Below are 25111 nucleotides of genomic sequence, written 5' to 3' on the forward strand. Positions count from 1 at the left end.
GGTGTGGTGACTTTTTCAATAGGTATAGTGGTATAGTTTCCATGCAGCATCTTCTGGTGCATTCAGGGCGAGCAGTAACTGTCGGTGCCTCAGTTACCTAGTCCATAGAACTTTGTGGAAGTGGTGGTGGTGGCATAGGTTGCTAATATTCAGTGTTAAGGGCTTTTAGTGTCTTCCTTATTCTTATTTTCTCCACAATAGGAAGATATAGCCTAGACAGATCCCTCTTTGTGTCAAATCTGACATGGCCTTCAAGAAGGCCTACTGCAGCACTGGGTTCCTGGTACAGGTGCTGAGAGTGGATGTGGGGCCAGGGTCCTAGGCTAAGGGTCTTGTGAACCCATTGTGGCACCTGGGTCTTGGGGTGCTTGTTTTCTTCCTGTGGTAGTTTTGGGTGTAGGTTGTCCACACAGCCAGGATCTGTGACTTTGGGTACCCCTTAGCAGCTTGGGTTCAGGTGGCTGAGTTATAGCTATGATTCTGCCCCTGGGGGGCAGGGCACAGCTCTAGCCTGACTCCAGAGAAGAAGGGTTGCCCCTGGACGTTTGGGCCTGGGGAGCAGGCTATTGTTGCTATCTAGGAACCTGAGTCAATAGGGCTTAGTGGCAACCTAGGTCCCAGGGGATGAGGCAGCATGTAGTAGTGACCCTAGACTCTGTGCTGGTGGGGCTTGGTAGAATCCCAGACTTTGTGCAGCCAGGTGCAGCAGCAATAAGGAATCCAGACTGGTGGAGCACTGCTGTCACTTGGGCCCTGGGGTGGGGGCAGTAAATAGCATAGCAATGACTGCACTTCCTAGGAAGAGGTGTTTCTCAGCTGCTCAGACACTAGGGGGCTAGTCTAGCTTCAGGAAAGGAGAGTAGAAAGTTGTTTGACCTGTAGGATGAGGTGTCTCAGCTCAGCCACTGCTCTGTTTCCCTGGGTTGTGGGTAATACATTGGCATAGTTCTGGATGCCCAGCTGCTCAGTTCAGCCAGGGCACCTAGGGGCTGATGTGCTGCTTCAGCTCAGGCCTTGAGGACATGACTGTTCTGGGTGACTCTGGTACCTTTTCTCTGGGATAGAGGGTGCTGCTTTAGCTTAGGTACTAGAGTGCATGATTACTTTTGGCAGCAAAATCATCATTTCCTGGGATGCTGGGTGCTGCTTCAACTTAGGCTAGTACAAGACTGAACTTAGGGAGGCATGACTGCTCTGAGCAGCCAAGATACTGTTTTCCTAGGAGGCAGTATATGGCTTTAGCTCTGGCTTAGGGGGATGCGGCAGGGGGCACGGCTAGGTGGAGTAGCTCCACCTCTATTTGGCTCCACTGGGAAAGTTGTAACAGCTGCTTGCATCTCAGCCTGTGGATGTCAGGCCGCAGTGTTGGGGTAGCATTGGGGATGAAGGGGTGCTGTGACTACTTGATCCCAGAGCAAGAAAAACTCTAGCCATAGTTCCAATGCCAACATGGTGTAGAGCAGTAGTTGCACAGGCCACAGAGGTTGGAGCATAGCGTTGGCTCCTTTACTGGGGGTAGCCTAGCTCTGTGGACTCCAGGCAGTTCCTTCAGCTGGGCTTCATGCTTGTGAGGGCTACAGGGTTTCCCACTGTGAGGTCTGTAGGTGTCCAAAGTGTTGATGGGGGTTGCTGGGATCCTCTGCTTAACTCCTTGCCAAGGGAGTTCTTCCTGGTTCCCAGCTGATCTAGCTGGGGGATGCGATGGTGGAGGCCTGGTGTTTCCTTCTGTTCTCGATGTGACCATCCTGAGTTTCTGTGCTCACAAGGGTTTCTGTTACTCCACCGATACACTCTGCTACTCTTCTTCAGTTTTTTTTTTCATTAAAATGCAGTTATTTATTCATTGTTCTGGCTGTGTTTGTGAGGGGGATGGGCATGAGGGACTTATAGTTGGCTATCTTCTAGAACATGCTTTCCGCCTTTTCTGTCTCTTAATCACTGCCTAAGTTGCTAATACTAATGGGAGTTACTCCAGGTATGTTTCTAACAAAAAAAGTTGAGAACAAGGGTGGTAGAGTGCTTTAATGGGATATTAAGGAAACACATGATAGAATGTCCTTGCATGGAAAAACGTGGTCAATAATTCTATTTGATGAATTGCTAGGATTGTGTTCCTTTTTTTTTTTTTTTTTTTTTTTTTAACCAGATGCTTTGGAAGTGTTTCTTATTGTGTACTGAAAATGAGAAATGAGAAGATTTTCACCTCCAACCATAAGTGACCAAGGAAATAAGGGAAATATTTGTTCTAAACTGATGCTCTTCTGAATGCTTTCATATGAAAGGATGACATTTTATTTTCATTAATTTTTTTACATTTTCTTTTTGTTAATTTTTTTAGAGGCAGGGTGTTGCTACGTTGCCCAGGCTGGTTTCAAACTTGGCCTCATGCAATCCTCCTACCTGAGCCTCCTGAGGAGCAGGGATTACAGGCCAGTGCCACTGTGCCTAGCAAGGATGACATTTTCTGCACTGACACATAGAATGGCCACATCAGAGTCCAACAGTATGATTTACCAACAGCAGCATTTAACACTGACTCCTATTTCCTGAAAGCAGCAAGCATTGGTAAAGGCAATGACTGTGGCATCTATTCTGAAGAACAGTAATAAGTGGTGTGTGTAAGCTGCATCTTTTATGGTCAGAAAAGAGAGATAAGACTTATCACGTTTCAAGGAAGTATATGTTTATGCTTTAAAGTGGCAGTTGTATCAGTACTGATGTGGGGGTGATTTGGAAAGTTAAGAAACAAAAGAAACAAATAGCCAAGCATACTGATGACCCATACTGGCAGTCCCAGTGACATTGCTGTGGGAGAAAGGCATTTGACTGATTTTTTGACCACTTCTTAACATCCTTTGCTGACAGGAAATGGGCACCATCAGGAACAACATATCAAGCATCAGTCTGATTACAAAGTACCATTTCATCTTTGTTGTCAGAATAGATGGCTGCTACAGTGTCTGTTTTAAAGAAGAGATGGTAGATGTTACAATGAGAAATAAATGAAAGAATTCATGAGAGATCTGCAAAGTCAAAGGGAAGCCTTCTTTCTCTCTCTCTTATAATAATGTGAATTTTTATTTCCTTAATTTAGTAAATATGAAGATAGTAAATTCAGTATTACTGGTTTGACTATCTAAATCTAAGCTTTATGACTCTGACTTCTGACTTGATCAGAATACTTTTTGTTCATGGATGGTTTTTATTTCTTTTTCCACTTAATTTCAAATTTGATTACCACTGTGATTATTGAAAAAAAATCTAGTTAAATTTTTCATGAAATTTTAAGAAAAGGAGATTGTTTCATATCCTAGTCCACAAAGTTCTTAGCATTTAAACAGTCAATGTTAAGACTATTGAAAGCCTAGATTTTCTTAATGTTTTTATCCTATGTATTCTCAGCATAATATTTTTTAAAATATTTTATCTTTTTATTTTTATTTTGAGATGAAGTTTTGCTCTTGTTTCCCAGGCTGAAGTGCAATGGCATGATCTCGGCTCACTGCAACCTCCACCTCCCGAGTTCCAGCGATTCTCCTGCCTCAGCCTCCTGAATAGCCGGGATTACAGGCGCCCACTACCACGCCCAGCGAATTTTTTCTATTTTTAGTAGAGATGGGGTTTCACCATGTTGGCCAGGCTGGTCTTGAACTCCTGACCTCAGGTGATCCACCTGCCTCGGCCTCCCAAAGTGCTGGGATTACAGGCGCGAGCCATTGAGCCTGGCCTAATATTTTATCTTTTATGTTTTTTGTTCTTCCTGTCAACTAATCATAACATTCTGCCATATTTGAATTTACTTTGGAACTCTTGGAAAGTAATGGTTTGGTACTGTAGTTTATATTGCTAAGAACATTATTCATTAGTCACAGAAAAAGTGTATAACATAATTAGTTGAGGAGTAGTAAATCACATTGAAGTTAGTGTTGGTGGAGAAGGAGACCTAACTTCCAAGTGACTTTTACCATGGTATATTTCTCAGCCTTAGCAGTTCTCTTCTACACAATATGGTTACCCTTTCCCTGCTGAATCACCAGGGTCTCTTTCTAGTCCTTTGTCTTCTTCTGAATTGTTTAAAATTTATCGTTGAAGTCACGGAAAAAGTGAGCAGGTTAATTGCTGTCCCTGTGAGTTTGCATGCGGAAAAGAAAATTCTCCCTTGTTCCAGACACGTCTAGTGTCAGGGTAGAGCCAGATATATCCTATTGACTGTTTTGTCCTTAAGTATCACTCAAGTTTTTAAGCCGTGCTCTCTGGACTCGTATATGGACTTCTATCTGGAGAAAATGATTCACTTTAGAAGTCATGAAGTAGGAGAATAAAAAGGACCCTTTCCCCTACATTTTCCAGTACACAGGGGAAAATATAATCACATTTTCCATCAAAACTAATAGAAAACTCTAGATGTTTATTTTGGACAGTTAGGAAATCATATCCCTGTTACCAGGCTTCCATTTTGGTTTCTGGTCATTAGAAAGCATTACCCTTGCTTTGATGATGGTTGGCCGAGGATCCAAGATGCCCTGCATTTTCCTCAGTGCAGGCACAACAAAGAGATTGCAGGTGACCACAGCCGATACAGGATTCCCTGAAAGTCAACCAAGCAGTTATTTATAATATATGTGTAACAATTTGCCAAATAATTATGTCTGTCTATATCTTCAGGTATCAGAATGTGATGGAAGTGACTAGGCACTATTTTTCCTCTTCTGAATCACCTTGAATCCAACCAGAACAGAAGAGGTATAGTCAACTAAATGCCACAGGGGGTGTAAACATTTTCCTCTTTCAGTAAAAGGGAGAATTCTGCTGCCCAGAAGCTGTTTAACGCCATTTGTTTCCGTTTTCCTGAGAGCCAGTTGAAAGCCATTACTAATCTTACTATCAAGATATCAAGATTACTCATTACTAATCTTGTTTTTTTTTTTTTTTTTTTTTTGAGACGGACTCTTGCTCTGTCCCCCAGGCTGGAGTGCAGTGGCGCAATCTCGGCTCACTGCAAGCTCTGCCTCCAGGGTTCACGCCATTCTCCTGCCTCAGCCTCCTGAGTAGCTGGGACTACAGGCGCCCGCCACCACGCCTGGCTAATTTTTTGTATTTTTAGTAGAGACGGGGTTTCACCGTGTTAGCCAGGATGGTCTCGATCTCCTGACCTCGTGATCCGCCCGCCTCGGCCTCCCAAAGTGCTGGGATTACAGGCTTGAGCCACCGCGCCCGGCCAGTAATCTTGTTTTAAAGGAGTTTACAAGTTTTATATATCTATTTGCTATTTTTTAAGCATTTAAAAATTACTATAGTATTACAAGCTTGGTACCCAAACTGAGAAAATATAGATAAGCATAAGGAAACTCATTTATAATCTTCTCTACCTAGATATTTCTTTAAATTAAAAAAAAACCAAATGATTTAAGATGTGTCTTAAAGACCTGAAGATGAATACTTCTATGGATTGAATTCATATGATAAAGCTATAACTCCAATATGACTGACTATATTTGGAGATAGGGCCTTTAAAGAGGTAATTAAGGTAAATAAGGTCATAAAGGTGTTGCCATAATCCAATAGGACTGGTGTCCTTATAAAAAGAGGAAGAGACACCAGGAGTCTGCACACATACAGGAAAGATCATGTGAAGACACAGTGAAAAGGTTGCTGTCTACAAGCCAGGAAGAGAGGCCTCACCAGAAGCAAACCTTGCTGGCACCTTGATTTTGGACTTCCAGCCTCCAGAACTGTAAGAAAATACATTTCTGTTGTTTCGGCTACCCAGTCTATGGTATTCTGTCATGGCAGCCTGAGCAGACTAATATAAATACCAAATTCTTTTAAAGTTATGAGAAGAATTTGAGGAATTCCACTATATCACTCCAAGAAGAAATCTAGGTGTGTCGTACACTTGAAAGGAGGAAGGGTGGGCTGTGAAGAAGCAAACAACCACTGGGCTGTAAATAACAGATTTGATTTCTTATGTGGCATTATTATCTAACCAAGCTGTCTGATCTTGGCAAGTTCCAAAGTTTTTTGAGTCTAACTTTACTCATCTATGAAATGAAAGGTTTGGACTACATGATTTTCAAGATGTCTTCTGGTTCTAAAATTTCAATGGTTTTAATACTTTTATACAGTTCTATGTAAGTATGGATGTATAACCTGGACTGAGGAATGGGCTACCAGATTTTTAGGTTCCCTTGGCATGGCTAAACACTACTTATTGCATCATCAAGTCAAAAGGCAATGGTCAGTTTAGCCTGTTATTAGCTATAATCATACCTCCAATTCTCTTCTACCTGCAAAAGTGCTTAAGAATAGATTTTTTAAGATGCAAAAAGTGACAAGTGATACTAATAATTTCGATGGAAAAATGAGTTGCCCACAGAATAGCAGACTCTTAAAAAGAATCAATTACTTTCCCTTGCTTCAAAATACAAGTAGATAGAATATTTTTTTTTTCTGGAAAAGCAAAAAAAAAAAAAAAAAAAAAAACCCAAACAAACAAATAAAAAAGCCACTGTAAATCAAGGATTATAAAATCCATATAATACTACTACTTTATAACATTACTGTATAAAAAATGAAGTGCTCTAATTATTTTAGAGGCAGGGTCTTGCTATGTATGAAAAAGGACTGGAAGGACTGATATAAAAAACTTGTAATAGTGGTTTATCTATATGTGGGTGTTGGGGGATTATGGTTAACACTTTTTTATGCTTATCTATATTTTCTGATTTTTACAACAGTGAGCATGTGTCACTCTAGCAATGTTAAAAATGTCCAAAAAAGCAAGTAAATATACAAAACTTTGATTTAAAACTTGTCGAGATTAGGGATGGCTTTAAACGCATGGCCTACAGGAAAGCAGAAATACATTTTTGAAATTGAAAATCCTTGTAAAGCTGTGCATGGTGACTCATGCCTGTAATCCCAAAACTTTGGGAGGTGGGTGGATGGCTTGAGCTCAGAAGTTGAGACCAGCCTGGGCAACATGGGGAAACCCTGTCTCTACAAAAAATACAAAAATTAGCCAGGGGTGGTAGCAAGTGCCTATAGTCCCAGCTACCTGGGAGGCTGAGGTGGGAGAATGGCTTGAGCCTAGGAGGCAGAGGTTGCAGTGAGCTGAGATCGTGCTGCTGCCCTCCAGCCTGGGCGACAGAGCCAGACCTTGTCTCAAAACACACACACACACACACACCAAAAAACAAACAAACAAAAACAATAACAACAAAAACAACAAGAAAGAAAATCCTTGTAAATGGAACCACTTTGCACATTCTACAATCTGAACATGTGAGTTTCTGCTGCCCTCTGTTGGTTCACTCAGGCTGAGCAGATAAGGTTTCAAATTAAAAGTAGGAATTTGAAAATAGGTTTTAATTTTATAACATCTTTGGCATAATGGTGAAATAGGCCCCCACAATAACATTCTTTGTTATATCACTGATGGTCTGTAGGTTAAGTCATATCTTCTGTAGACAAAAGAGGCTCTTCCAGGCCAAATGAAGGTAGGAAAAGGAGCACATTTCTTTATATAATGGCTATCAGAGCATCCAAGGAATTATGAAAGGTCCTGAGGCGTTTCATGTTACAGATACATTCTGAGGACTATTTTACTTAAATGTCCTCTCTTTGAAAATTTTCTATATGATAGAAATCTAATCTCTTTTATGCTTATAGATAGGGGCTTAAAATGTTTTCAAAGTTTAACACTTTTCTGCCTGCTTCCATTTCTTTACATTTCCATTTGAGATATACTTGACATAAAAAACAAACAAAGATCCTAAAGCCATGAGATTTGTAAATCTCAAAGAAATAAGTTATTTTCTAAAGGAATCTGTGCCAAAAAATAGAGAACTGAACAGAATGATCAGAGGATAATTTTAAAGTTAAAAAAAAAACACCAAATAGAAGCACAATAAACTCTTTTAAAATTTATCAAGATTCATCATGACTTTAAATATATAACCCAAAATCACAAAAAATTTGAATTTGAAAATCCTTGTGAACTGAACCCGCTTTGCTTTTTCTATAATCTGAACATGTGAGTTTCTGCTCACCTTGGGACAAGGGTGGGAATGGGGAAGTTGTAGACTGATGATGAGTAGGATTTGGCTGAGAAGTTCCAGTAGCCTGACCTTTCCTCTTCCCCCTCCCCTCAACCAGCCCAAATGTGGCAAGGACCAGAGGCAGCTTTGTATTTTTTGATTTGGTGTTTGCGTGGGTGACTCAAGGCACTTTGGCCTCTAGAGCACAATACTTCTGGTTATGAGAGTAATCTTAGGCTGCTAACTTCGACCAATTTCCTATAAGGAAAAAGCAGGTGCTCCAGAAAGATCTAGTGACAGCTAACACTTGATGATCATCTTAGGATTTGGAATGTGCTTTGATATATATTATCTAATCTGACTTTCATGCCAACCCTATGAAGTAGACATTAGTCTTATTTTATAGGTGAAGAAACTTCCTAGAGAGGTTAAGTGATTGGTCGTTTAGAAAAGCTGAGACTTGAGCCCAGGTCTTTCAGATTTCAAACCAGGTGATCTAATAGGGTACTGGTCACATGAAAAGTCCAAAAAGTTTTGGCTATTTTTTCCAGAAAAAGCAAAGGAAACAATTTGTTATTCTTACCAGGTAGTGCAAAGATTATTTTTCTTACACCATCAATATCCAAAGTTGCAAATGTTGTTGGCAAGCTAGAAGAAAAAAAGAGTCACTTGTTAGTGATTGCTAAGCAATATGATGAATACATTAAGTACTCCAGTGTTTTTGTAATCCATACACTTATCATATAAAAAACACTTTTCTGTTGACTTGCCTTTACATCTTTATATTCTGAAGTATTCCATAGACACTTAAATAAGTTTGTTTTTAGTATTTCCTGTTTTCAAGTAACCACACTTTCTGGTTTAAAGAAAACTACTTACTTTTTTTTTTTCTTGCCAGTGCCATAGAAAAGTAAATGTACTCCAAATCTTGGAGTTTCCAAGTTTTCCCACCTCTCTAGTTAATAATGTTTATACCACTTTTGCTGGCGATTTACAACAATCATTCTTAAAAGCAGAAGACTGGCTAGGCTCAGTGGCTCACGCCTGTAATCCCAACACTTTGGGAGGCTGAGGTGGGTGGATCACTTGAGGTCAGGAGTTTGAGACAAGCCTGGCCAACATGGTGAAACCCCATCTCTACCAAAAATACAAACATTTGCCAGGCATGGTGGTGTGCGCCTGTAATCCCAGCTACTCGGGAGACTGAGGCAGGAGAATCGCTTGAACCGGGGAGGCAGAGGTTGCAGTGAGCTGAGATGGCCACTGCACGCCAGCCTGGGTGACAGAGCAAGACTCCATCTAAAAAAAAAAAAAAAAAAAGAAAGCAGAAGATTACCTGATAATATGTCTATCAGATAGTTGCCTATTGTTCAAAATGAGTATTTTTTAACCTTTTTCTTTCAATCCTGCTCCTTCTGTATTAGCCTTTTAAAACTATCCTTAGCATAGACATAAACACTTCCCTCTTATCAAGACATTATTTTTGAAATATCAAAATAAATAAAATATCATGACTAGAACAAAATTAATAGTTTTTTTTTTTTTTTTTGGAGATGGAGTTTCGCTCTTTGTTGCCCAGGCTAGAGTGCAATGGTGTGATCTCGGCTCACGGCAACCGAGTTCAAGTGATTCTCCTGCCTCAGCCTCCCGAGTAGCTGGGATTACAGGCATGTGCCACCACACCTGGCTAATTTTGTATTTTTAGTGAAGACGGGGTTTCTCCATGTTGGTCAGGCTGGTCTTGAACTCCCGACCTCAGGTGATCTGCCCGCCTCGGCCTCCCAAAGTGCTGCGATTACGGGTGTGAGCCACTGCACCCGGCCACAATTAATAGTAATTTAAAAATATTCTCAAATTATAATTCCTCAATATTTTGACATGAACTCTTATCACAGGAGGCGGGGGGGAAGGAGTGAGTGGCATAGAGTGGGCATTTGAGAATAGTTTTTTTTTCTATTAATTACCCTTTATATAGAATTTTAGCTAAAAAATCTCATTATATTAATGAACCTTAAGCAATGCAGAATTCTTAGGGCATACTTTTTTCATACAGATGAAATATTAACCTTTTAAGCACTCACATTGTTTTATTTTTACTCCTTTTGGAGGTTGATCTTTCAAAAATAGATCCCTCACTCATTACCTTTTGCAATAATACAGTGACACTGCCTTTTTTTGATGATTTATAGCCATCATTATTAATGTGTTCTACTCTGCTGTAATACAGTGATGTTAGGTCACAAGAGTACTATGGGTTGTTTTCACCCATAAACCATAACCCCACATTGCTATGTTTCTATAGTTCTTGTTTCTTGTTTCTGTTTTTTTTTATTCCTTCCCAATTTTTTTTTCCTGTGGCACCCTGTAATGCAAGACTGCTATCATCTTGAACATTAAAGCTGGTTTTAGGTTTGAGAACCAGAGAATAGTAGCAATAGTTATATTTTTAGAATGAACATAATAACAGTAATAATAAAAATATCTATTTTTATTTATTTATTTTTTGAGACAAGGTCTTGATCTGTCACCCATGCTGGAGTGCAGTGGCTCCATCATGGCTCACTGCCGTCTCCATCTCCTGGGCTCAAGCAATCCTCCAGCCTCTGCCTTCCATGTAGGTAGGACTACAGGCATGCACCACCATGCCCAGCTAATTTTTTAAATTTTTAATAGAGATGTGGTCTCGCTATGTGCCCAGGCTGGTCTTGAACTCCTGAGCTCAAGCGATCCTCCTGTCTCAGCCTCCCAAAGTACTGGGATTACAGTTGTGGGCCACCGGGCCTGGCTAAAATATCTATTTTTTAAGTAACATCTATGCATCACATTCATTATTTCATTTAAGTCTTACAACAAGCTTATAAGGTAACAATTAGAAGCCCATTTTATATGGAAACTGAGATTCAGAGAGATTAAGTAATGTGGTCCAAGTCACTCAGCTACTAAGTGGGGGAACACAGATTTGAACCAAGGTTATTCTAACTTCAGCTTATATGTGGATAAAGATCTCACAGGATGGTTATGTAGTGTTAGTACACGATCTTTGGACATCTATTTTGGCTACTCTGAGGCTTTTCTTTTGCATACTTCCTGATTCTTTGCTGTGTTTTAGAAAAATGAGATTCGATTTTGATACTGATTTATGGATAGGTTATTTGGCAATGATTATTAGTGTGTGATGCAAATAATTTCAAAGATTTGTTCTTAATAACAGCTATGCTCACTGTAGATGACCCAATAAAAACAGTGATTGGTAGATCTGGTTGCTAATACTCCAAATACTTTTCTGAGTATCTTTGTCTCTAAAACGAAAGAGCTTAATTGCATTCTGAAAGCACTGTTATGTGGAAAGAGCGAAGCCAAATTGTATTTGTGTGTTTTATATTTCTTTTGTTCTAATATTAAGTAGCAATTACCTTTAAGTTCTTATTACCTTTAGACAAGCATAAAATTCTGGTGAACTAAAAGAAGCCCATTTAAACTTCGAAACTACTTTATTTTAGCAAGCCCACAGATAATAAGAATGAGGAGAGAATGTATAACACCTTCTTCCTTCCACTGTATTTAAAGCCCATTTAAATTATAGGGCCAATTTAAGCAATCTTTCGCATCTTGCAGGTAGGTAATGTAATTTCTGTAAAGGTATTCATTTAAAAAAGGATTCCGTTGCAAAAAAATATTTTGTTATTATGCATTGCTATCATAAATGCCCTATTGCTAAACTGTGAATTTTTTTTTAAGCTCTGGAAGCCATTTCCTTGGAACTCAAAACCTATTATTCAGTTCTCCTCTTGAGGTCAGACTATAACAACATTTACACAATGGCTGAAGTCAGAGTGTTATGATTTTAAGGGAGGTAATTAAACATTAGGAATTGATGAACTGCTAAAGTTGAAGTGAGTGGTAAATAACAGATTGAAAAAAAGAGTATAAAAGTTATCACAGGCACTGAGAATATTTTAAATGATAGATATTACACAAATAACTCTTCTTTAGAGGTAAGGGCAAGTTGTGTTTGCTTCTTTCCCTCTGCAAATAGAACAATCAATTTTTTTTTTTTTTTTGAGGCAGGGTTTTACTCTGCTGCTCAGGCTGGAGTGCAGTGGCACTATCATGGCTCATAGCCACCTCCGCCTCAAGTGATCCTCTTGCCTTAGCCTCCCAAGTAGCTGGAACTGCAGGCATGTGCCACCACACCCGACTGATTTTTGTATTTTTTGTAGAGACAGGGTTTTGCCATGTTGCCCAGGTTGGTCTCCAACTTCTGGGCTCAAGCGAGCCATCCCCGTGGCCTCCCAAAATGCTGGGATTATAGGCATGAGCCACTGCACTCGGCCCAATTCAATTTTTGAGGTTTTGAGAAGCACATTGATATGCTTTTGGGATATCCTCTGTATTCTAATCAGATTAGTACTGCCTATGGGCTCAGGAAAAAAAAAAAAGCAGTTATACCCAGTAGCATAATAATATTTGCATAAGACAAAATCCAATAATTTCTTTCTTTCCTTTTTTGAGACAAGGTCTCACTCTGTTACCCAGGCTGGACTGCAGTGGCATGATCTTGGCTCACTGCAACCTCTGCTTCCCAGCTCAAGCGATTCTCCAGCCTCAGCCTCCCGTGTAGCTGGGACTAGAGGCACAAGCCACCAACGCCCAGCTAATTTTTGTATTTTTTATAGAGACGGGGTTTCTCGATGTTGCCCAGGCTAGTCTGGAACTCCTGAGTTCAAAGCAATCCGCCTGCTTCAGCATCCCAAAGTGTTGGGGATTACAGGTGTGAGCCACCATGCCCAGCCCCAATTCAACAGTTTCGATAATAAAAAGGCCCTATCAGCAGCAGCCATATTGCGGCAAGCTTAACAGGCAACTACAGAAATATAAAGCCAAGAATTCTATCAAATTGTGGACAAAGCTTTAGGAATAATCTTAATCCTATACTAAAAATGGCCAAATCGTGGAGGTAAAGCCTGATCTCTATCCTAGAACTGACATGAGGTACTTATTAAGAGTGCTAGCTTGATACTTTAAAGGCTTTTGAAATTTGTTGGTGGTACCCATAGCTCACTTATAACAACTGAGAAGCCTCTACTCCATCCTCTCCTAGGGTTCATTGACAGTAAAGCATCATTACTGTTGTCCCTGACAGCATGGAGGTGTGCTGGAACTCTCAGCCATACAGTTGAGGTCTTTGAACAGGAAATCATAGGTTCATAGAGTAGCAAAGGTCTGAACATATAGACTATTTCTTAAAGATATGGCCATATCTTTCACTAACACCAACGTTTGGCAACCTTTGAGGATTTATAACTGACTTCATGACCTCCATTAGCCCTTCTTCAGGGATTATTAATTTTTAAGAGATGTGCAAATTCATGGTTATTTTTCTTAGTTATTTTTCTTTCCTGCTGGGGGCCAGTAGGAAGCAGTGTGAAAGCCTACTTAACGAAACATTCTTGCAAAGGAAAAAAAAAAATTGAACCTGAATTTAATCAAGCCTTTATATCTTTCAATCTATATAGCATATATCAGAGACAGAGGAACATCACCTAAGTAAGTAATCAGCCAAATCCATCCATCAGGACACACAATCCATTTTCTCTAGCAAGTCAATGGCACAACAACAACAAAAAGGGTGGGGCAGAAAATGTTCTCATTTAATAGAGACTTAACAAACAAATACACTGAGTGGACCTTAATGAAATCCGTATCAAACAAAACAATTATAAAAAGGCATTCTTTTTCTTGATATATGGGAGAAATTTGAATATGATCAGGGTATTAGATGATATTAAAGTATTATTTGTTAGATGAGATAATACTATTGTGATTAGGTAAGAGAATGCTGTTGTTAGTATTATTATTTCAGATGTATACCAAAATGACATGTCTGGAATTTGCTTTTAAACAATCCAGCCCTCCCTCCCCACAAAAAGGCAGGGTGGGGTGGGCGTATTGATAAAACAATTACAGAAAAATGTTGATAGTTACTGAAGCTGGGTGATGGGTACATGGGGTGGGGGTTTGTTCCCTACTTTTGTGTATATTTCAGAGTTCTCATATTAATTATTTTTAAAAAGAGAGAAAGAAGCAGTTTGGGGAAAAAAAGAGAAAAAGAGGAAGAAGGAACTAGGGATGAGAATTAAAAAGGAGAAAAAGTTTGGGAAGTTGCTGTGTTTTGTTTATACCAAACTCATTGACTCATAAGGAAGATGAATTCCTATTTCATTAGAACCTGCACTTGTGCAAAGGATCCTAATACTATATTTCTTTTTTTGGAATAGTTAATTCATAATAGGAAATGTAAAGAGAAGGCATTTAAAAGTTTATTAGTTAAAGCAAGCCAAACCAACCCCATATATGAGATAACAAGATTATTTTCATACCCTGGTTTCATAAAAACCCTGCCAAAATGGATCTGAGCATGAAGATCAATGTCCAGCACCTGCTTGAGATAGTCCTGCAAACATTAAAAATAATCACTTTACTTTCAAACATTTTAATATTAGACTTTCAACACTTTAAATGAACATTAAATTAATTTATAAGACTGAAATGAAAAGAAACATCATTCTTATTTTAATGAAGTTGATTTGCTTAACACAAATATTCCTTCATTCCTCATTTATCCATTTATTCAAACAGTTGCTTAACACTTGGTATATGATGAGTACTAATCTATGTGTAGGGGGATACAGCCTTGAACAAAAGAGACAACATCCCTGTCCTCACAGAAAGTACATTCTAGTAGGAGAAGTTAAATAAAAACAAAACAACTACATTAATGTATAATATCATTAGCTGGTGGGTTATTGTTTCTCTTCTAAGATAGAATTTTATGTCTGAGGAAGGATGTTAACAAATATGTCTTAAGTTGTGCCTGGGCAAGAAACCTACATGTATGTATCCTACACCATTCTGCTTAATGATCTTAAAGCCATATACATTCCTTGAAGAGAGACTTGAATATGCCCACAGATTATTTAGATTTGTCAAATCTAAATAGCTCAACTAAAATGAAAAACAGGAAGGGAACTCTAAAACAGAAAGTCAAGGGAGTTTTAACTACTCCAACTTTATATTCTAGTATTAAAAACAAAACTCACCTGAGACTTGAATATGCCCACAGATTATTTAGATTTGTCAAATCTAAATAGCTCAACTAAAATGAAAAACAGGAAGGGAACTCTAAAACAGAAAGTCAAGGGAGTTTTAACTACTCCAACTTTATATTCTAGTATTAAAAACAAAACTCACCTGTGGCTATGGCCAACCCACAGTGATATTACAAAATCTGATCTTTGGAAACGAAATATAACACTGCTCTGCAGCTGGTGTTGTAGACAGAAAGAAAAAAATTGCAGTCCTTAACATTTCTCTTAAATGATAAAAACCTAGGTCTATTACTAAATTTTTTGGTTTACTAATTCTAAAAGTGAGTCCAGTAACCTGCCTACATTTTAAATATTTCACAAGCTATTAGGTACTTTTATTTGTAAAAATGTGTTCCCTTCTATTTCTACAGCCTCAGCCAACATCATGTCACCGGGATTGCTGAAATAGGTCTCCTTGCCAATAGTGCCACCCTCCTCCAATTCATTCTCCCCACAGTAGTAACAGAGATCCTCTGAGACAAATTTGATCAAGTGACTATATAACACTTTAATAACTTGCTGGTTTTTAGGAAAAAGTATCTTTTTTTTTTGAGATGGAGTTTTGCTCTCGTCCTCCAGGCTGGAGTCCAATGGCGCGATCTTGGCTCACTGTAACCTCCTCCTCCTGGGTTCAGGCAATTCTCCTGCCTCAGCCTCCCAAGTGGCTGGGATTACAGGCATGCATCACCATGCCCAGCTAATTTTTGTATTTTTAGTAGAGACAGTGTTTCACCAGGTTGGCCAGGCTTGCATCAAACTCCTGACCTCAGGTGATCCACCCGTCTCGGCCTCCCAAAGTGCTGGGATTACAGGCGTGAACCACTGCACCCGGCCATATCATCTTTTAAATATCAAATATTCCTATATTTTCTAGCCCCCCAATCATTGTTCTCATCCATCTCACCCAGCCACATTCCTCTCTATCAATCTTTCTCTCCGTCTACATTCTAGCAAGACTCCTTCCTTCCTTCCTTCTCCCCTGCCCCGCCCCCGCTGCCACTCTCTCTCTTTTTCTCTTTCTCTCTTCTTCTTGAGACAGGGTCTCACTCTGTCACCCAGGCTGGAGTGCAGTGGCATGATCTCGGCTCACTGCGACCTTTGCCTCCCGGGTTCAGGCAATTCTTGTCCCTCAGCCTCCCAAGTAGCTGGGTGGGACTACAGCTGCATGCCACCATGCCCGGCTAATTTTTGTATTTTTAGGAGAGACAGCGTTTCACCAAGTTGGCCAGGCTGGTCTTGAACTCCTGGCCTCCAGCAATCCACCCACCCTGGCCTCCCAAAGTGTTGGGATTACAGGTGTGAACAACCGCATCCGGCCAGTTTCTTAAGCTATTGCCTCCAGTCTTTGAAAATGTTCTTTTTTCTGCCTTGAATACTCATTCTACCCCACTGTCTATCCCACCTTTATCTTAGTCTCAGTCATCTTCTCAGCCTCCTCTGAACTCCAGAGACCAGGGGACTAGATGAAATATTGATTATTAATTAATTAATTAACATATTTTTCGTTTTGAGGTTATATTATTAGATATAATAAATTTGTAAATGTTACTTACATATTCCTGATGAATTAACTAATTTAAAATAATAAAATGTCCCTCCTAATATCTAGTCATCCTTTTTACCTTAATTTTCTCTATTTGCTCTACATAAAAATGTATTATAAGAAAAAGAATTTTCTGTTATCAATATAGCTACATCAGCTATATTTCATTATAACCTTTTCAAATCTTTTACTTTCAGTTTTCTATGTCTTTATATCTAAGATGTGTCTCTTATAAGCAGCATATGATTAGCTGTTTTTTAAAAAATCCAGAATGACAATTTTTAACTGAATGATTCAGTCTATTTACATTTAGTATAATTTTTCTTTTCTTTCTTTTCTTTTTTTTTTGAGACAGAGTCTCACTTGTCACCCAGGCTGGACTGCAGTGGCGTGATCTCGGCTCACTGCAACCTCTACCTCCTGGGTTCAAACAATTGCATGCCTCAGCCTCCTGAGTAGCTGGGACTACAGGCACATGCCACCACACTCAGATAATTTTTGTATAGAGACGAGGTTTCATCACGTTGGTTAGGCTGGTCTCGAACTCCTGGCCTCACATGATCAGTCCACCTCAGCCTCCTAAAGTGCTGGGATTACAGGCATGAGCCACCACACCTGGCCTACATGAAGTGTAATTACTGCTATATTTGGGTTTAAAACTATCACTGTACCATTTGTCACTTCTGCTTTGGTTTCCTTTTTTCTTCTTCTATACCTCCCTTAGGATTCATGAAATATTTTTTATTTAATATTCTTTCCCCTCTATTAGCTTGTTAGTTACATATTCTTATATTATTATTTTAGTAATTATTTTAGAGATTTACAATATGCATCCTTATTACAGTCTACTCATAACTGGGTTTTTAAAAATCACTTCCCAGACAATACAAGAACCTTAAAACATATCAACTCAATTTATGCCTTTCTACCTTTTATGCTATTGTGTGTATACATTTTACATGCATTTTAAGCATATACATATGTGCATGTATGTGTTTATATTTTAAGTATATGTATTTTATTTATTGTATATATTTTCTACATATACTATGTTGACAATATATACTTGATATTTATATATTCACGATACAGTATTTTATATTTTAAGCCTCACAAGACATTATTATTTTACATGATCAACACTCATTTACATTTGCTGACATGTTAACCCTCTTTAGTCCTTTCTGCGTTTCCATGCTTCCATAATCCTTCTACCTTAAAAACTCTATTTAGTCTAGGTCTGCAGAGTTTCTGTTTGGCTGAAATTGTCTTTATTCCACCTTCATTTTTGAAGTAAATTTTTGATGACTATAGAGTTCCCTATTGGCAGTATTTCTTCCTGCATTTTACAAATCCCAGTCCATTGTTTTCTGGGTTCCATCATTTCCATTTAAATCATTTGTTAGTTTTATTGTTGCTCCTTTGAAGGCAATGTGCCCTTCTGGTAAAATTTTCTCTGTCTTTGGTTTTCAGTAGTTTTGCTGAGTACTTAGGTATGGTTTCTTTCATTTATCCGGCTTGAGATTAGTAGAGCTCCTAGAATTTCTGGCTTGATGTCTTTTATTGATTTTGGAAAACTATCCGCCAATATTTTAAATATTGTTTTGCTCACTCTGTCTCTCCTCTCCTTCTTAGACTTCATCTACATATATGTTTGACCTTTCACCATATCCCATTTGTCTTTTATGCTCATTTCTATATTTTCTATCCCTTTTCTAAAATTTCTATTTGATTCTTATGAATAGATTCCAGTTTTCTAGTGAAATTTCTCATTTTGTCATCCCTTTTTCTTAAACATATAATGGTTATTTAAAGTCCATGTGAGACAATATAAATGTCAGCATGATTTTTAGGTCTACTTTATCAATTGTTTCCTATCTTAATTTTTAGTCATTTTGCTCTATCTCTAGCATGTCTGGTAACTTTTCAAATTGAAGCCCAAATATCAGGTATGAAAAAGTTGAAAAGGCTTTGGACAATGATATATATTCCTCCAAAAAGAATTTGAGGTCTTCTGGCAGTTAAGGAAAACTCAGATTATCTTGATCTAATCAGGGATTGAGATAGTTTGATGCTGGATTTCAGTCCCTGTGAAGGCTAGTTTATCTCCAGATTGTCTTTATTCCTAAAGCATAGCCCTTCAAGCTGAAAGCCTGAGATATTTACCAGGGCCCCTCCTCTATAACAGGTCTTGAACTCGTAAGACTGATGAAAATTCTGCTTATTTCATTAGCTTCTTAGCTACTCTTTTTTATGCTTGGCTTCTTTGCTTCCTGTACTATTATAGCTCTCACCCCACCTCACTCCTGGCTTAGGAATTAGTAAATGCTTTGAGGAAAAATATGGTGAAGAATTACAGTTTTACTTCTCTGTGGTTCACTTTTCTCTGGGATCTTGGTGCCCGGAATCCTAGCTGTCTTGGTTATTCTCTTCAGACATCTGCTTTTGCTTTTCTTTAAAAAATTTTACATAGTTTTTATAGATGTTCTTGGTGGGAGGATTGGTCCAAGTATGCTATTCTATCATAGCAGAAGCAGAAATCTTCAGATCTTTCTTATATGCTCCTATAGCACTAAATGCTTCTAACATTATGCACTTAGGTTATACAGCAATTGCTTTGATAGCTGATATGTATCCTTTGTTAAACTATAAAGTTCTTGAGAACAGGAACATTGTCTTTTATATATATCTATATGTATACCTATATATATCTATACCTATATAATGAATCCTTAATGAATAGCATACACCTTTCACTCATTCGTTAGTGCACCAAACATTTCTGAGTGCCTATTATGTATTAGGAATTCCATGTGTGCTAGGCATTTAATGGTAAAGAAGAAAGACATAGTCGCTGACACAAAGATATCCTGTTATATTTTACTGGAGAGAAATAGCCAAAAACAAGTAAACCAACAAATAAAATAATTATAATTTGTGGTACATGCTATGAAGGAAATAAGCAGGTGCTGGGATAGAAAATGATGAGGGTGTGGAGAACAGGAAAGGTCATTCTAGAAGAGGTAGTGATATATTAGCTAAGCCTTGAAGGATAAGAAGGATTCAAGCATGTGAAGTGTGGAGGGAAGAGAATTCCAGAGAAAGGCACATACAAATGAAAGCTTCCAAAGTGGCAAAGCATGCATAGAACTGAAAAGACAATGGATAGTAGTGAATGAGTAGGAGAGAGGTATAAGCTGAGTTTGAAGAGATAGGCAGAAGCCAGAGTTGCAGGGCCTTGAAGGTTATGACGCAGAGTTTGGAAAGCAGATGCTTATATATTTGCTAAATGAATGAAAGTGTTTTATTGTTCTTGCAAAAAATTGTTTTTAAAAATAGCCCTTTTCATTCTTTTTGAACACGAAGAAGTGCTTCATGCTCCTGTGACAGACAGAAAACTTGTACCAGACATAGTGATAAAGGCTGAGAATCATCATTGTTCTTACATTTTTGTTTACCAATTGAAGCAGCAAGGATCTTTGTCTGATATTCTGAACCCCAGAGTCATATGAGAAGAAGAAAAATGAATGGATGAAGGAATAAGTCTCTTCTTCAACTCAGGTAAGGAGAAACACCAATGGTCAGAAAAATTGTGCAAGACTTTGAAATGGGCAGAAAAGAATACTGGGTGTCCAGTGCAACACCCACTTTCTGGTTATTTGTATTTTTCAGCTATTTTACAGCAATGGAACTGAATAAAACAGACAGTAAATGCAATGGACTGAATATGTCCCTCCCCACCCCCAAATTCATATGTTGAAACTCCAATCCCAATGTGATGGTGGGGGCTTTGGGAAGTAATTAGGTGATGAGGGTGGAGTTCTCAGGAGTAGAATTAGTGCCATTACAAGAAGAGGCCAGAGAGTTAGCTAGCTTTCTTTCTGCCATGTGAGGGTAAAAGGAGAAGTCAGCTATCTGCAGCCTGGAAGAGGGCCCTCACCAGAACCCATCCATGCTGTCACCTTGATCTTGGATTTCCCAACCTTCAGAACTATGAGAAATAAATGTTTAAGACATTCATTTTATGGTATTTTTTGTTATTTTGAGACAGGGTCTCATTTTGTTGCCTAGGCCGGAGTGCAGTGGTGTGAACACAGCTCACTGCAGCCTTGACCTCCTACCTCAGCTTCCTGACTAGTTGGGACTACAGGCAAGCACCACTGCCTAGCTAATTTTTATAGTTTTTGTAGAGAGGGGGCTTTGCCATGTTGCCTGGGCTGGTTTAGAACTCCTGAGCTTAAGTATCTGCCCGCCTTGGCCTATTAAAGTGCTGGGATTACAGGCGTGAGCCACTGCACCTGGACTTTGGTATTTTTTAAATAGCAGCCTAAGTTAAGACGGTGAACTTTTTTTTTTTTTTGACACGGAGTCTCGCTCTGTCACCAGGCTGGAGTGCAGCGGCACAATCTCGGCTCAGTGCAACCTCTGACTCCCTAGTTTAAGAGATTCTGCTGCTTCAGCCTCCTGGGTAGCTGGCATGACAGGCATGCACCACCACACCCAGCTAATTTTTGTATTTTTAGTAGAGATGGGGTTTCCCCATGTTGGCCAGGATGGTCTCAATCTCCTGACCTTGTGATCCGCCCGCCTCGGCCTTCCAACGTGCTGGGATTACAGGTGTGAGCCACCGCGCCCGGCCAGTGAACATAATTTTAATCCAAAGAAATGAAAATGAATTCTGCCCAATGGAGATGTAATTGATTATTCTGTGGTGGGTATAGATCAGTTTTGCATCTGTTAGCAAATTATTTCAGCATTCTTGATTACCTGATTACCTGGGTAATCAAGAATGCTGAAATGGGTATGTTCTTTGAATTCTCCTTTGAATAGGTCACAACATCTTACTTATTTGCTCTTTGTTGAGTTACATAAAATCTTGGGAACATGTTCATTTTATATATTTGTGAGATTCATAATTTTTTTACATAGGCAAATATGTAAGATTTTTAAATATATAACATTTGCTAAAAGTAATTGATCGTTTAAAGAAAAATCATAATGATATAGTGAAGGTTCAATAATATATGTAAATATGACATTTATGGCAAGTGTAGCACAGATGTTGAGAGGGCAAAACAGAAGTATATCACTGTAAGATTCTTATACTATATATGAAGTGGTCATATCACTTCTAGGTAGAATATAAAAGTTATACATACTATGAACACTTATGAAACAACTAAATTTATTTACAAAAACAAGGTACAGTGAATAAGCCAAGAAAGGAGACAAAATCAAGATTAATGATTTTATCTATAAAAAGTTAAACTTTAACAATTCCAGAGGCTCCAATGAGATGCTCCATTGATTCATTGGACAGAGCCAGTTAAACTTTATTGGCAGAGAAGTACACTTTATGAGTGGCTTAAACCTGGGTACAGGCCAGGCGTGGTGGCTCAAGTCTGAAATCCCAGCACTCTGGGAGGCTGAGGCAGGCGGATCACTCGAGGCCAGGAGTTCGAGACCAGCTTGGCCAACATGGTGAAACAGCATCTCTACTAAAAAGACAAAAATTAGCGGGGCGTGATGGCATGCGCCTGTGATCCCAGCTACTTGGGAGGCTGAGGCATAAGAATTGCTTGAACCCAGGAGGTGGAGGTTGCAGTGAACCAAGATCATGCCACTGTGCTCCAGCCTGGGAGACAGAGTGAGACACTGTCTCAAAAAAACAAAAACAAAAACAAACAAACAAAGGGTACATCTTTCCTTGGTTCCTGGAGTGAATTCCAAGCAGCAATAAAACTGTAACTTTGGTAACTTTTGGTTTCTCTATTTTGGCCTCCGTATTCATTTCGGTTCTGTTTTTGTTTCTGCACACGGCCAATAAGGTATTGCCCCTTGCGGCAGGAATGATTAGGGATTTGGTTTTATGGTCTAATCATTTGGTGATCTCTGTAAAAGGATGATACACATCTATTTTGTTTGGTTAAGAGAAGACAGAGAATCTGGCATATTAGTCTTTCTTGTTTATTTCTCTTATTGTCTATTCTGAGGCCAAATCAATAAAGATTTTTGTGCCCTCTAGCAAAGAAAATAGCTCTTTATGAGTGGACTGATGAATATTTATGGTTCTGTGTTTACTCTTGACTTATAGCTCAAGTTGTAAGTAGAACTGAAGTTATTGTGTTTCTTATCTGTTCGTGTGTTCATGTGTCTGTAATACAGAAAAACATTTACCTCATTTTGTGAGTGTGAAGTGTTTTCCTTCCTATTTCTGTAAGGTATTCATAAATTATATCGTCTCTTAAAGGTGCCCTGTTCTAATTGGCTTAGATAATAAGTGCTTATATAAAATATTTCTAAAATTCCTAGATAATAAATAGTTTTAGCTTATAATATTTTAAATATGCTACACTGAAAATATTCTACTTATAATTTTGAGAATGTGAGTTCATATAATTAGGATAAATCTGTAGAAAATGAGACTAAGTTAATAATTCCAGTTATTAAGAAAACCCAAAAGCCAGGTATGATGACATGTACCTATAATGCTAGCTACTTGGGAGGCTGAGGCAGGAGGATTATCGCTTAAGCTCAGAAGTTAGAGACCAACTTGAGCAAAATACTGAGACCCTGCCTCAAAACATACATATAAACAAAGAAAAAAAACAAACCCCAAACTTAAATAACAATAATAAAAAAACCCCAGCCATGTTCTTTCTCTTATTTACATCAATCTTAAGTATAACACAAGTATACATTTTATTTCACTTGAGTTTTTCCTAAACTTCTATAGGCTTATTTATCAAATAAGCTCACATTTTTCCTATGTAATATTTAAGATTATAAAAAAGTATAAAACTGTGATCAACAAAATCAAATAATTATTCTGAAAATCTTACAATGTTAATAGTTATCATGTTTTATAGTATGTCAGTTTCAAAACAATTTAAGATTTTTATTTACTTAAAATCTTGAGTTGATATTAAACTGAATTAATAAATCATCATAAGATACCTAATTTCTTAGAATATTAGAGCATTTATTATTAAGCATCATTTTAAGTTATTAGCTTTTTAAAAAGAATATAGTTATTAACTATATAGAAATTAAAACTATATAGCTAATAACTATGTACTTCTTAAGGTGAATATACTTTGCTGGAGAGGCTGTATTTTTGGGTCATGTTAATGAATGTGTTGATTCAGCTTTGCTACACTAAGGTGTAAAAGGGATGTGTCCCGCAGTAGAAAGTTGTGTTCTTTGTGTTTATGAGCTTTGCTAGTCTGCTAAAATGGTTACATATTATTTCTCAATTATCCAAGCTCCCTAGTTTTCTCTATGACACAGATATTAGTTATTTTCTTAAACATCATAATTAATATGGGTAGTTGCAATTACATAAGGAGCAATAGTGACAGAGAAGTATAACTATATGTATTCTTTTGTTTTTCAAGGAAAAATAATATATTTTTCTTAAAGCCCGGTTCTCAGAATTTTTGGTCTCAAGACCCCTTTACATATTCTTAAATTAAAATTCATTAAGGATCCCTAAGAGTTTTTGTTTATGTGAGCTATAGCTATGGATATTTACTATATTAGAAATTAAAACTAAGAAATTAAAAAAACATTTGGTTCATTTGAAAATAACAACAATAAAGCCATTTCATGTTAACATAAGTAACTTCTTTTCTTTTTTTTGAGACAGAGTCTCACTCTTGTTGCCTAGGCTAGAGTGCAATGGCATGATCTCGGGTCACTGCAACCTCTGCCTCCTGGATTCAAGTGGTTCTCCTGCCTCGGCCTCCCAGGTAGCTGGGATTACAGGCGCCCGCCACCACGCCCAGCTAATTTTTGTATTTTTAGTAGAGATGGGGTTTCACCATGTTGGCCAGGCTGATCTTGAACTCCTGACCTCAGGTGATCCACCCGCCTCAGCCTCCCAAAGTTCTGGGATTACAGGCGTGAGCCACACACCCAGCCCAGTAACTTATTTCCAATGTGTTGTTTTATAATTTTGAAAATCTCTTTAACTTCTGGGTTACCAGAAGCCAGATTCTCATATCTGGTTCATTCAATCTGATGAGATATCACACATCATTTAGCTGCTGGAAGAACTCAAGCACACACTCATGAGAAAAGGAAAGAGAATGAGAGATGTGGAATAAAAAAGGCAAACTGGCCGGGTGCGGTGGCTCACGCCTGTAATCCCAGCAGTCTGGGAGGCTGAGGCGGGTGGATCACGAGGTCAGGAGATCGAGACCATCCTGGCTAACATGGTGAAACCCTGTCTCTACTAAAAATACAAAAACAAAAAATTAGCTGGGCGTGGTGGCAGGCACCTGTAGTCCCAGCTACTCGGGAGACTGAGGTGGGAGAATGGCATGAATCTGGGAGGCGGAGCTTGCAGTGAGCCGAGATGGCACCACTGCACTCCAGCC

At 38.5% G+C, this 25111-nt stretch overlaps 1 protein-coding gene across 18 annotated transcripts in view; it reads right to left on the reverse strand.

The window, feature by feature from the left end:
- The window catches only part of GPHN (gephyrin), a 722880-nt gene that overhangs the window by 8261 nt on the left and 689508 nt on the right, over positions 1 to 25111 (reverse strand). For all 18 annotated transcript variants that reach the window (XM_055291351.2, XM_063644412.1, XM_063644411.1 and 15 more), the window contains 3 exons: positions 14420 to 14493; positions 8623 to 8687; positions 4485 to 4588 (listed from right to left, as the gene is read on the reverse strand). In XM_055291351.2, coding sequence (XP_055147326.1) covers positions 4485 to 4588; positions 8623 to 8687; positions 14420 to 14493 — 243 coding nt within the window. The remainder of the gene's footprint in view (positions 1 to 4484; positions 4589 to 8622; positions 8688 to 14419; positions 14494 to 25111) is intronic.

The sequence above is a fragment of the Symphalangus syndactylus genome, chromosome 8 (genome assembly GCF_028878055.3).
Source record: "Symphalangus syndactylus isolate Jambi chromosome 8, NHGRI_mSymSyn1-v2.1_pri, whole genome shotgun sequence".
NCBI classification, from domain to species: Eukaryota; Metazoa; Chordata; class Mammalia; order Primates; family Hylobatidae; genus Symphalangus; species Symphalangus syndactylus.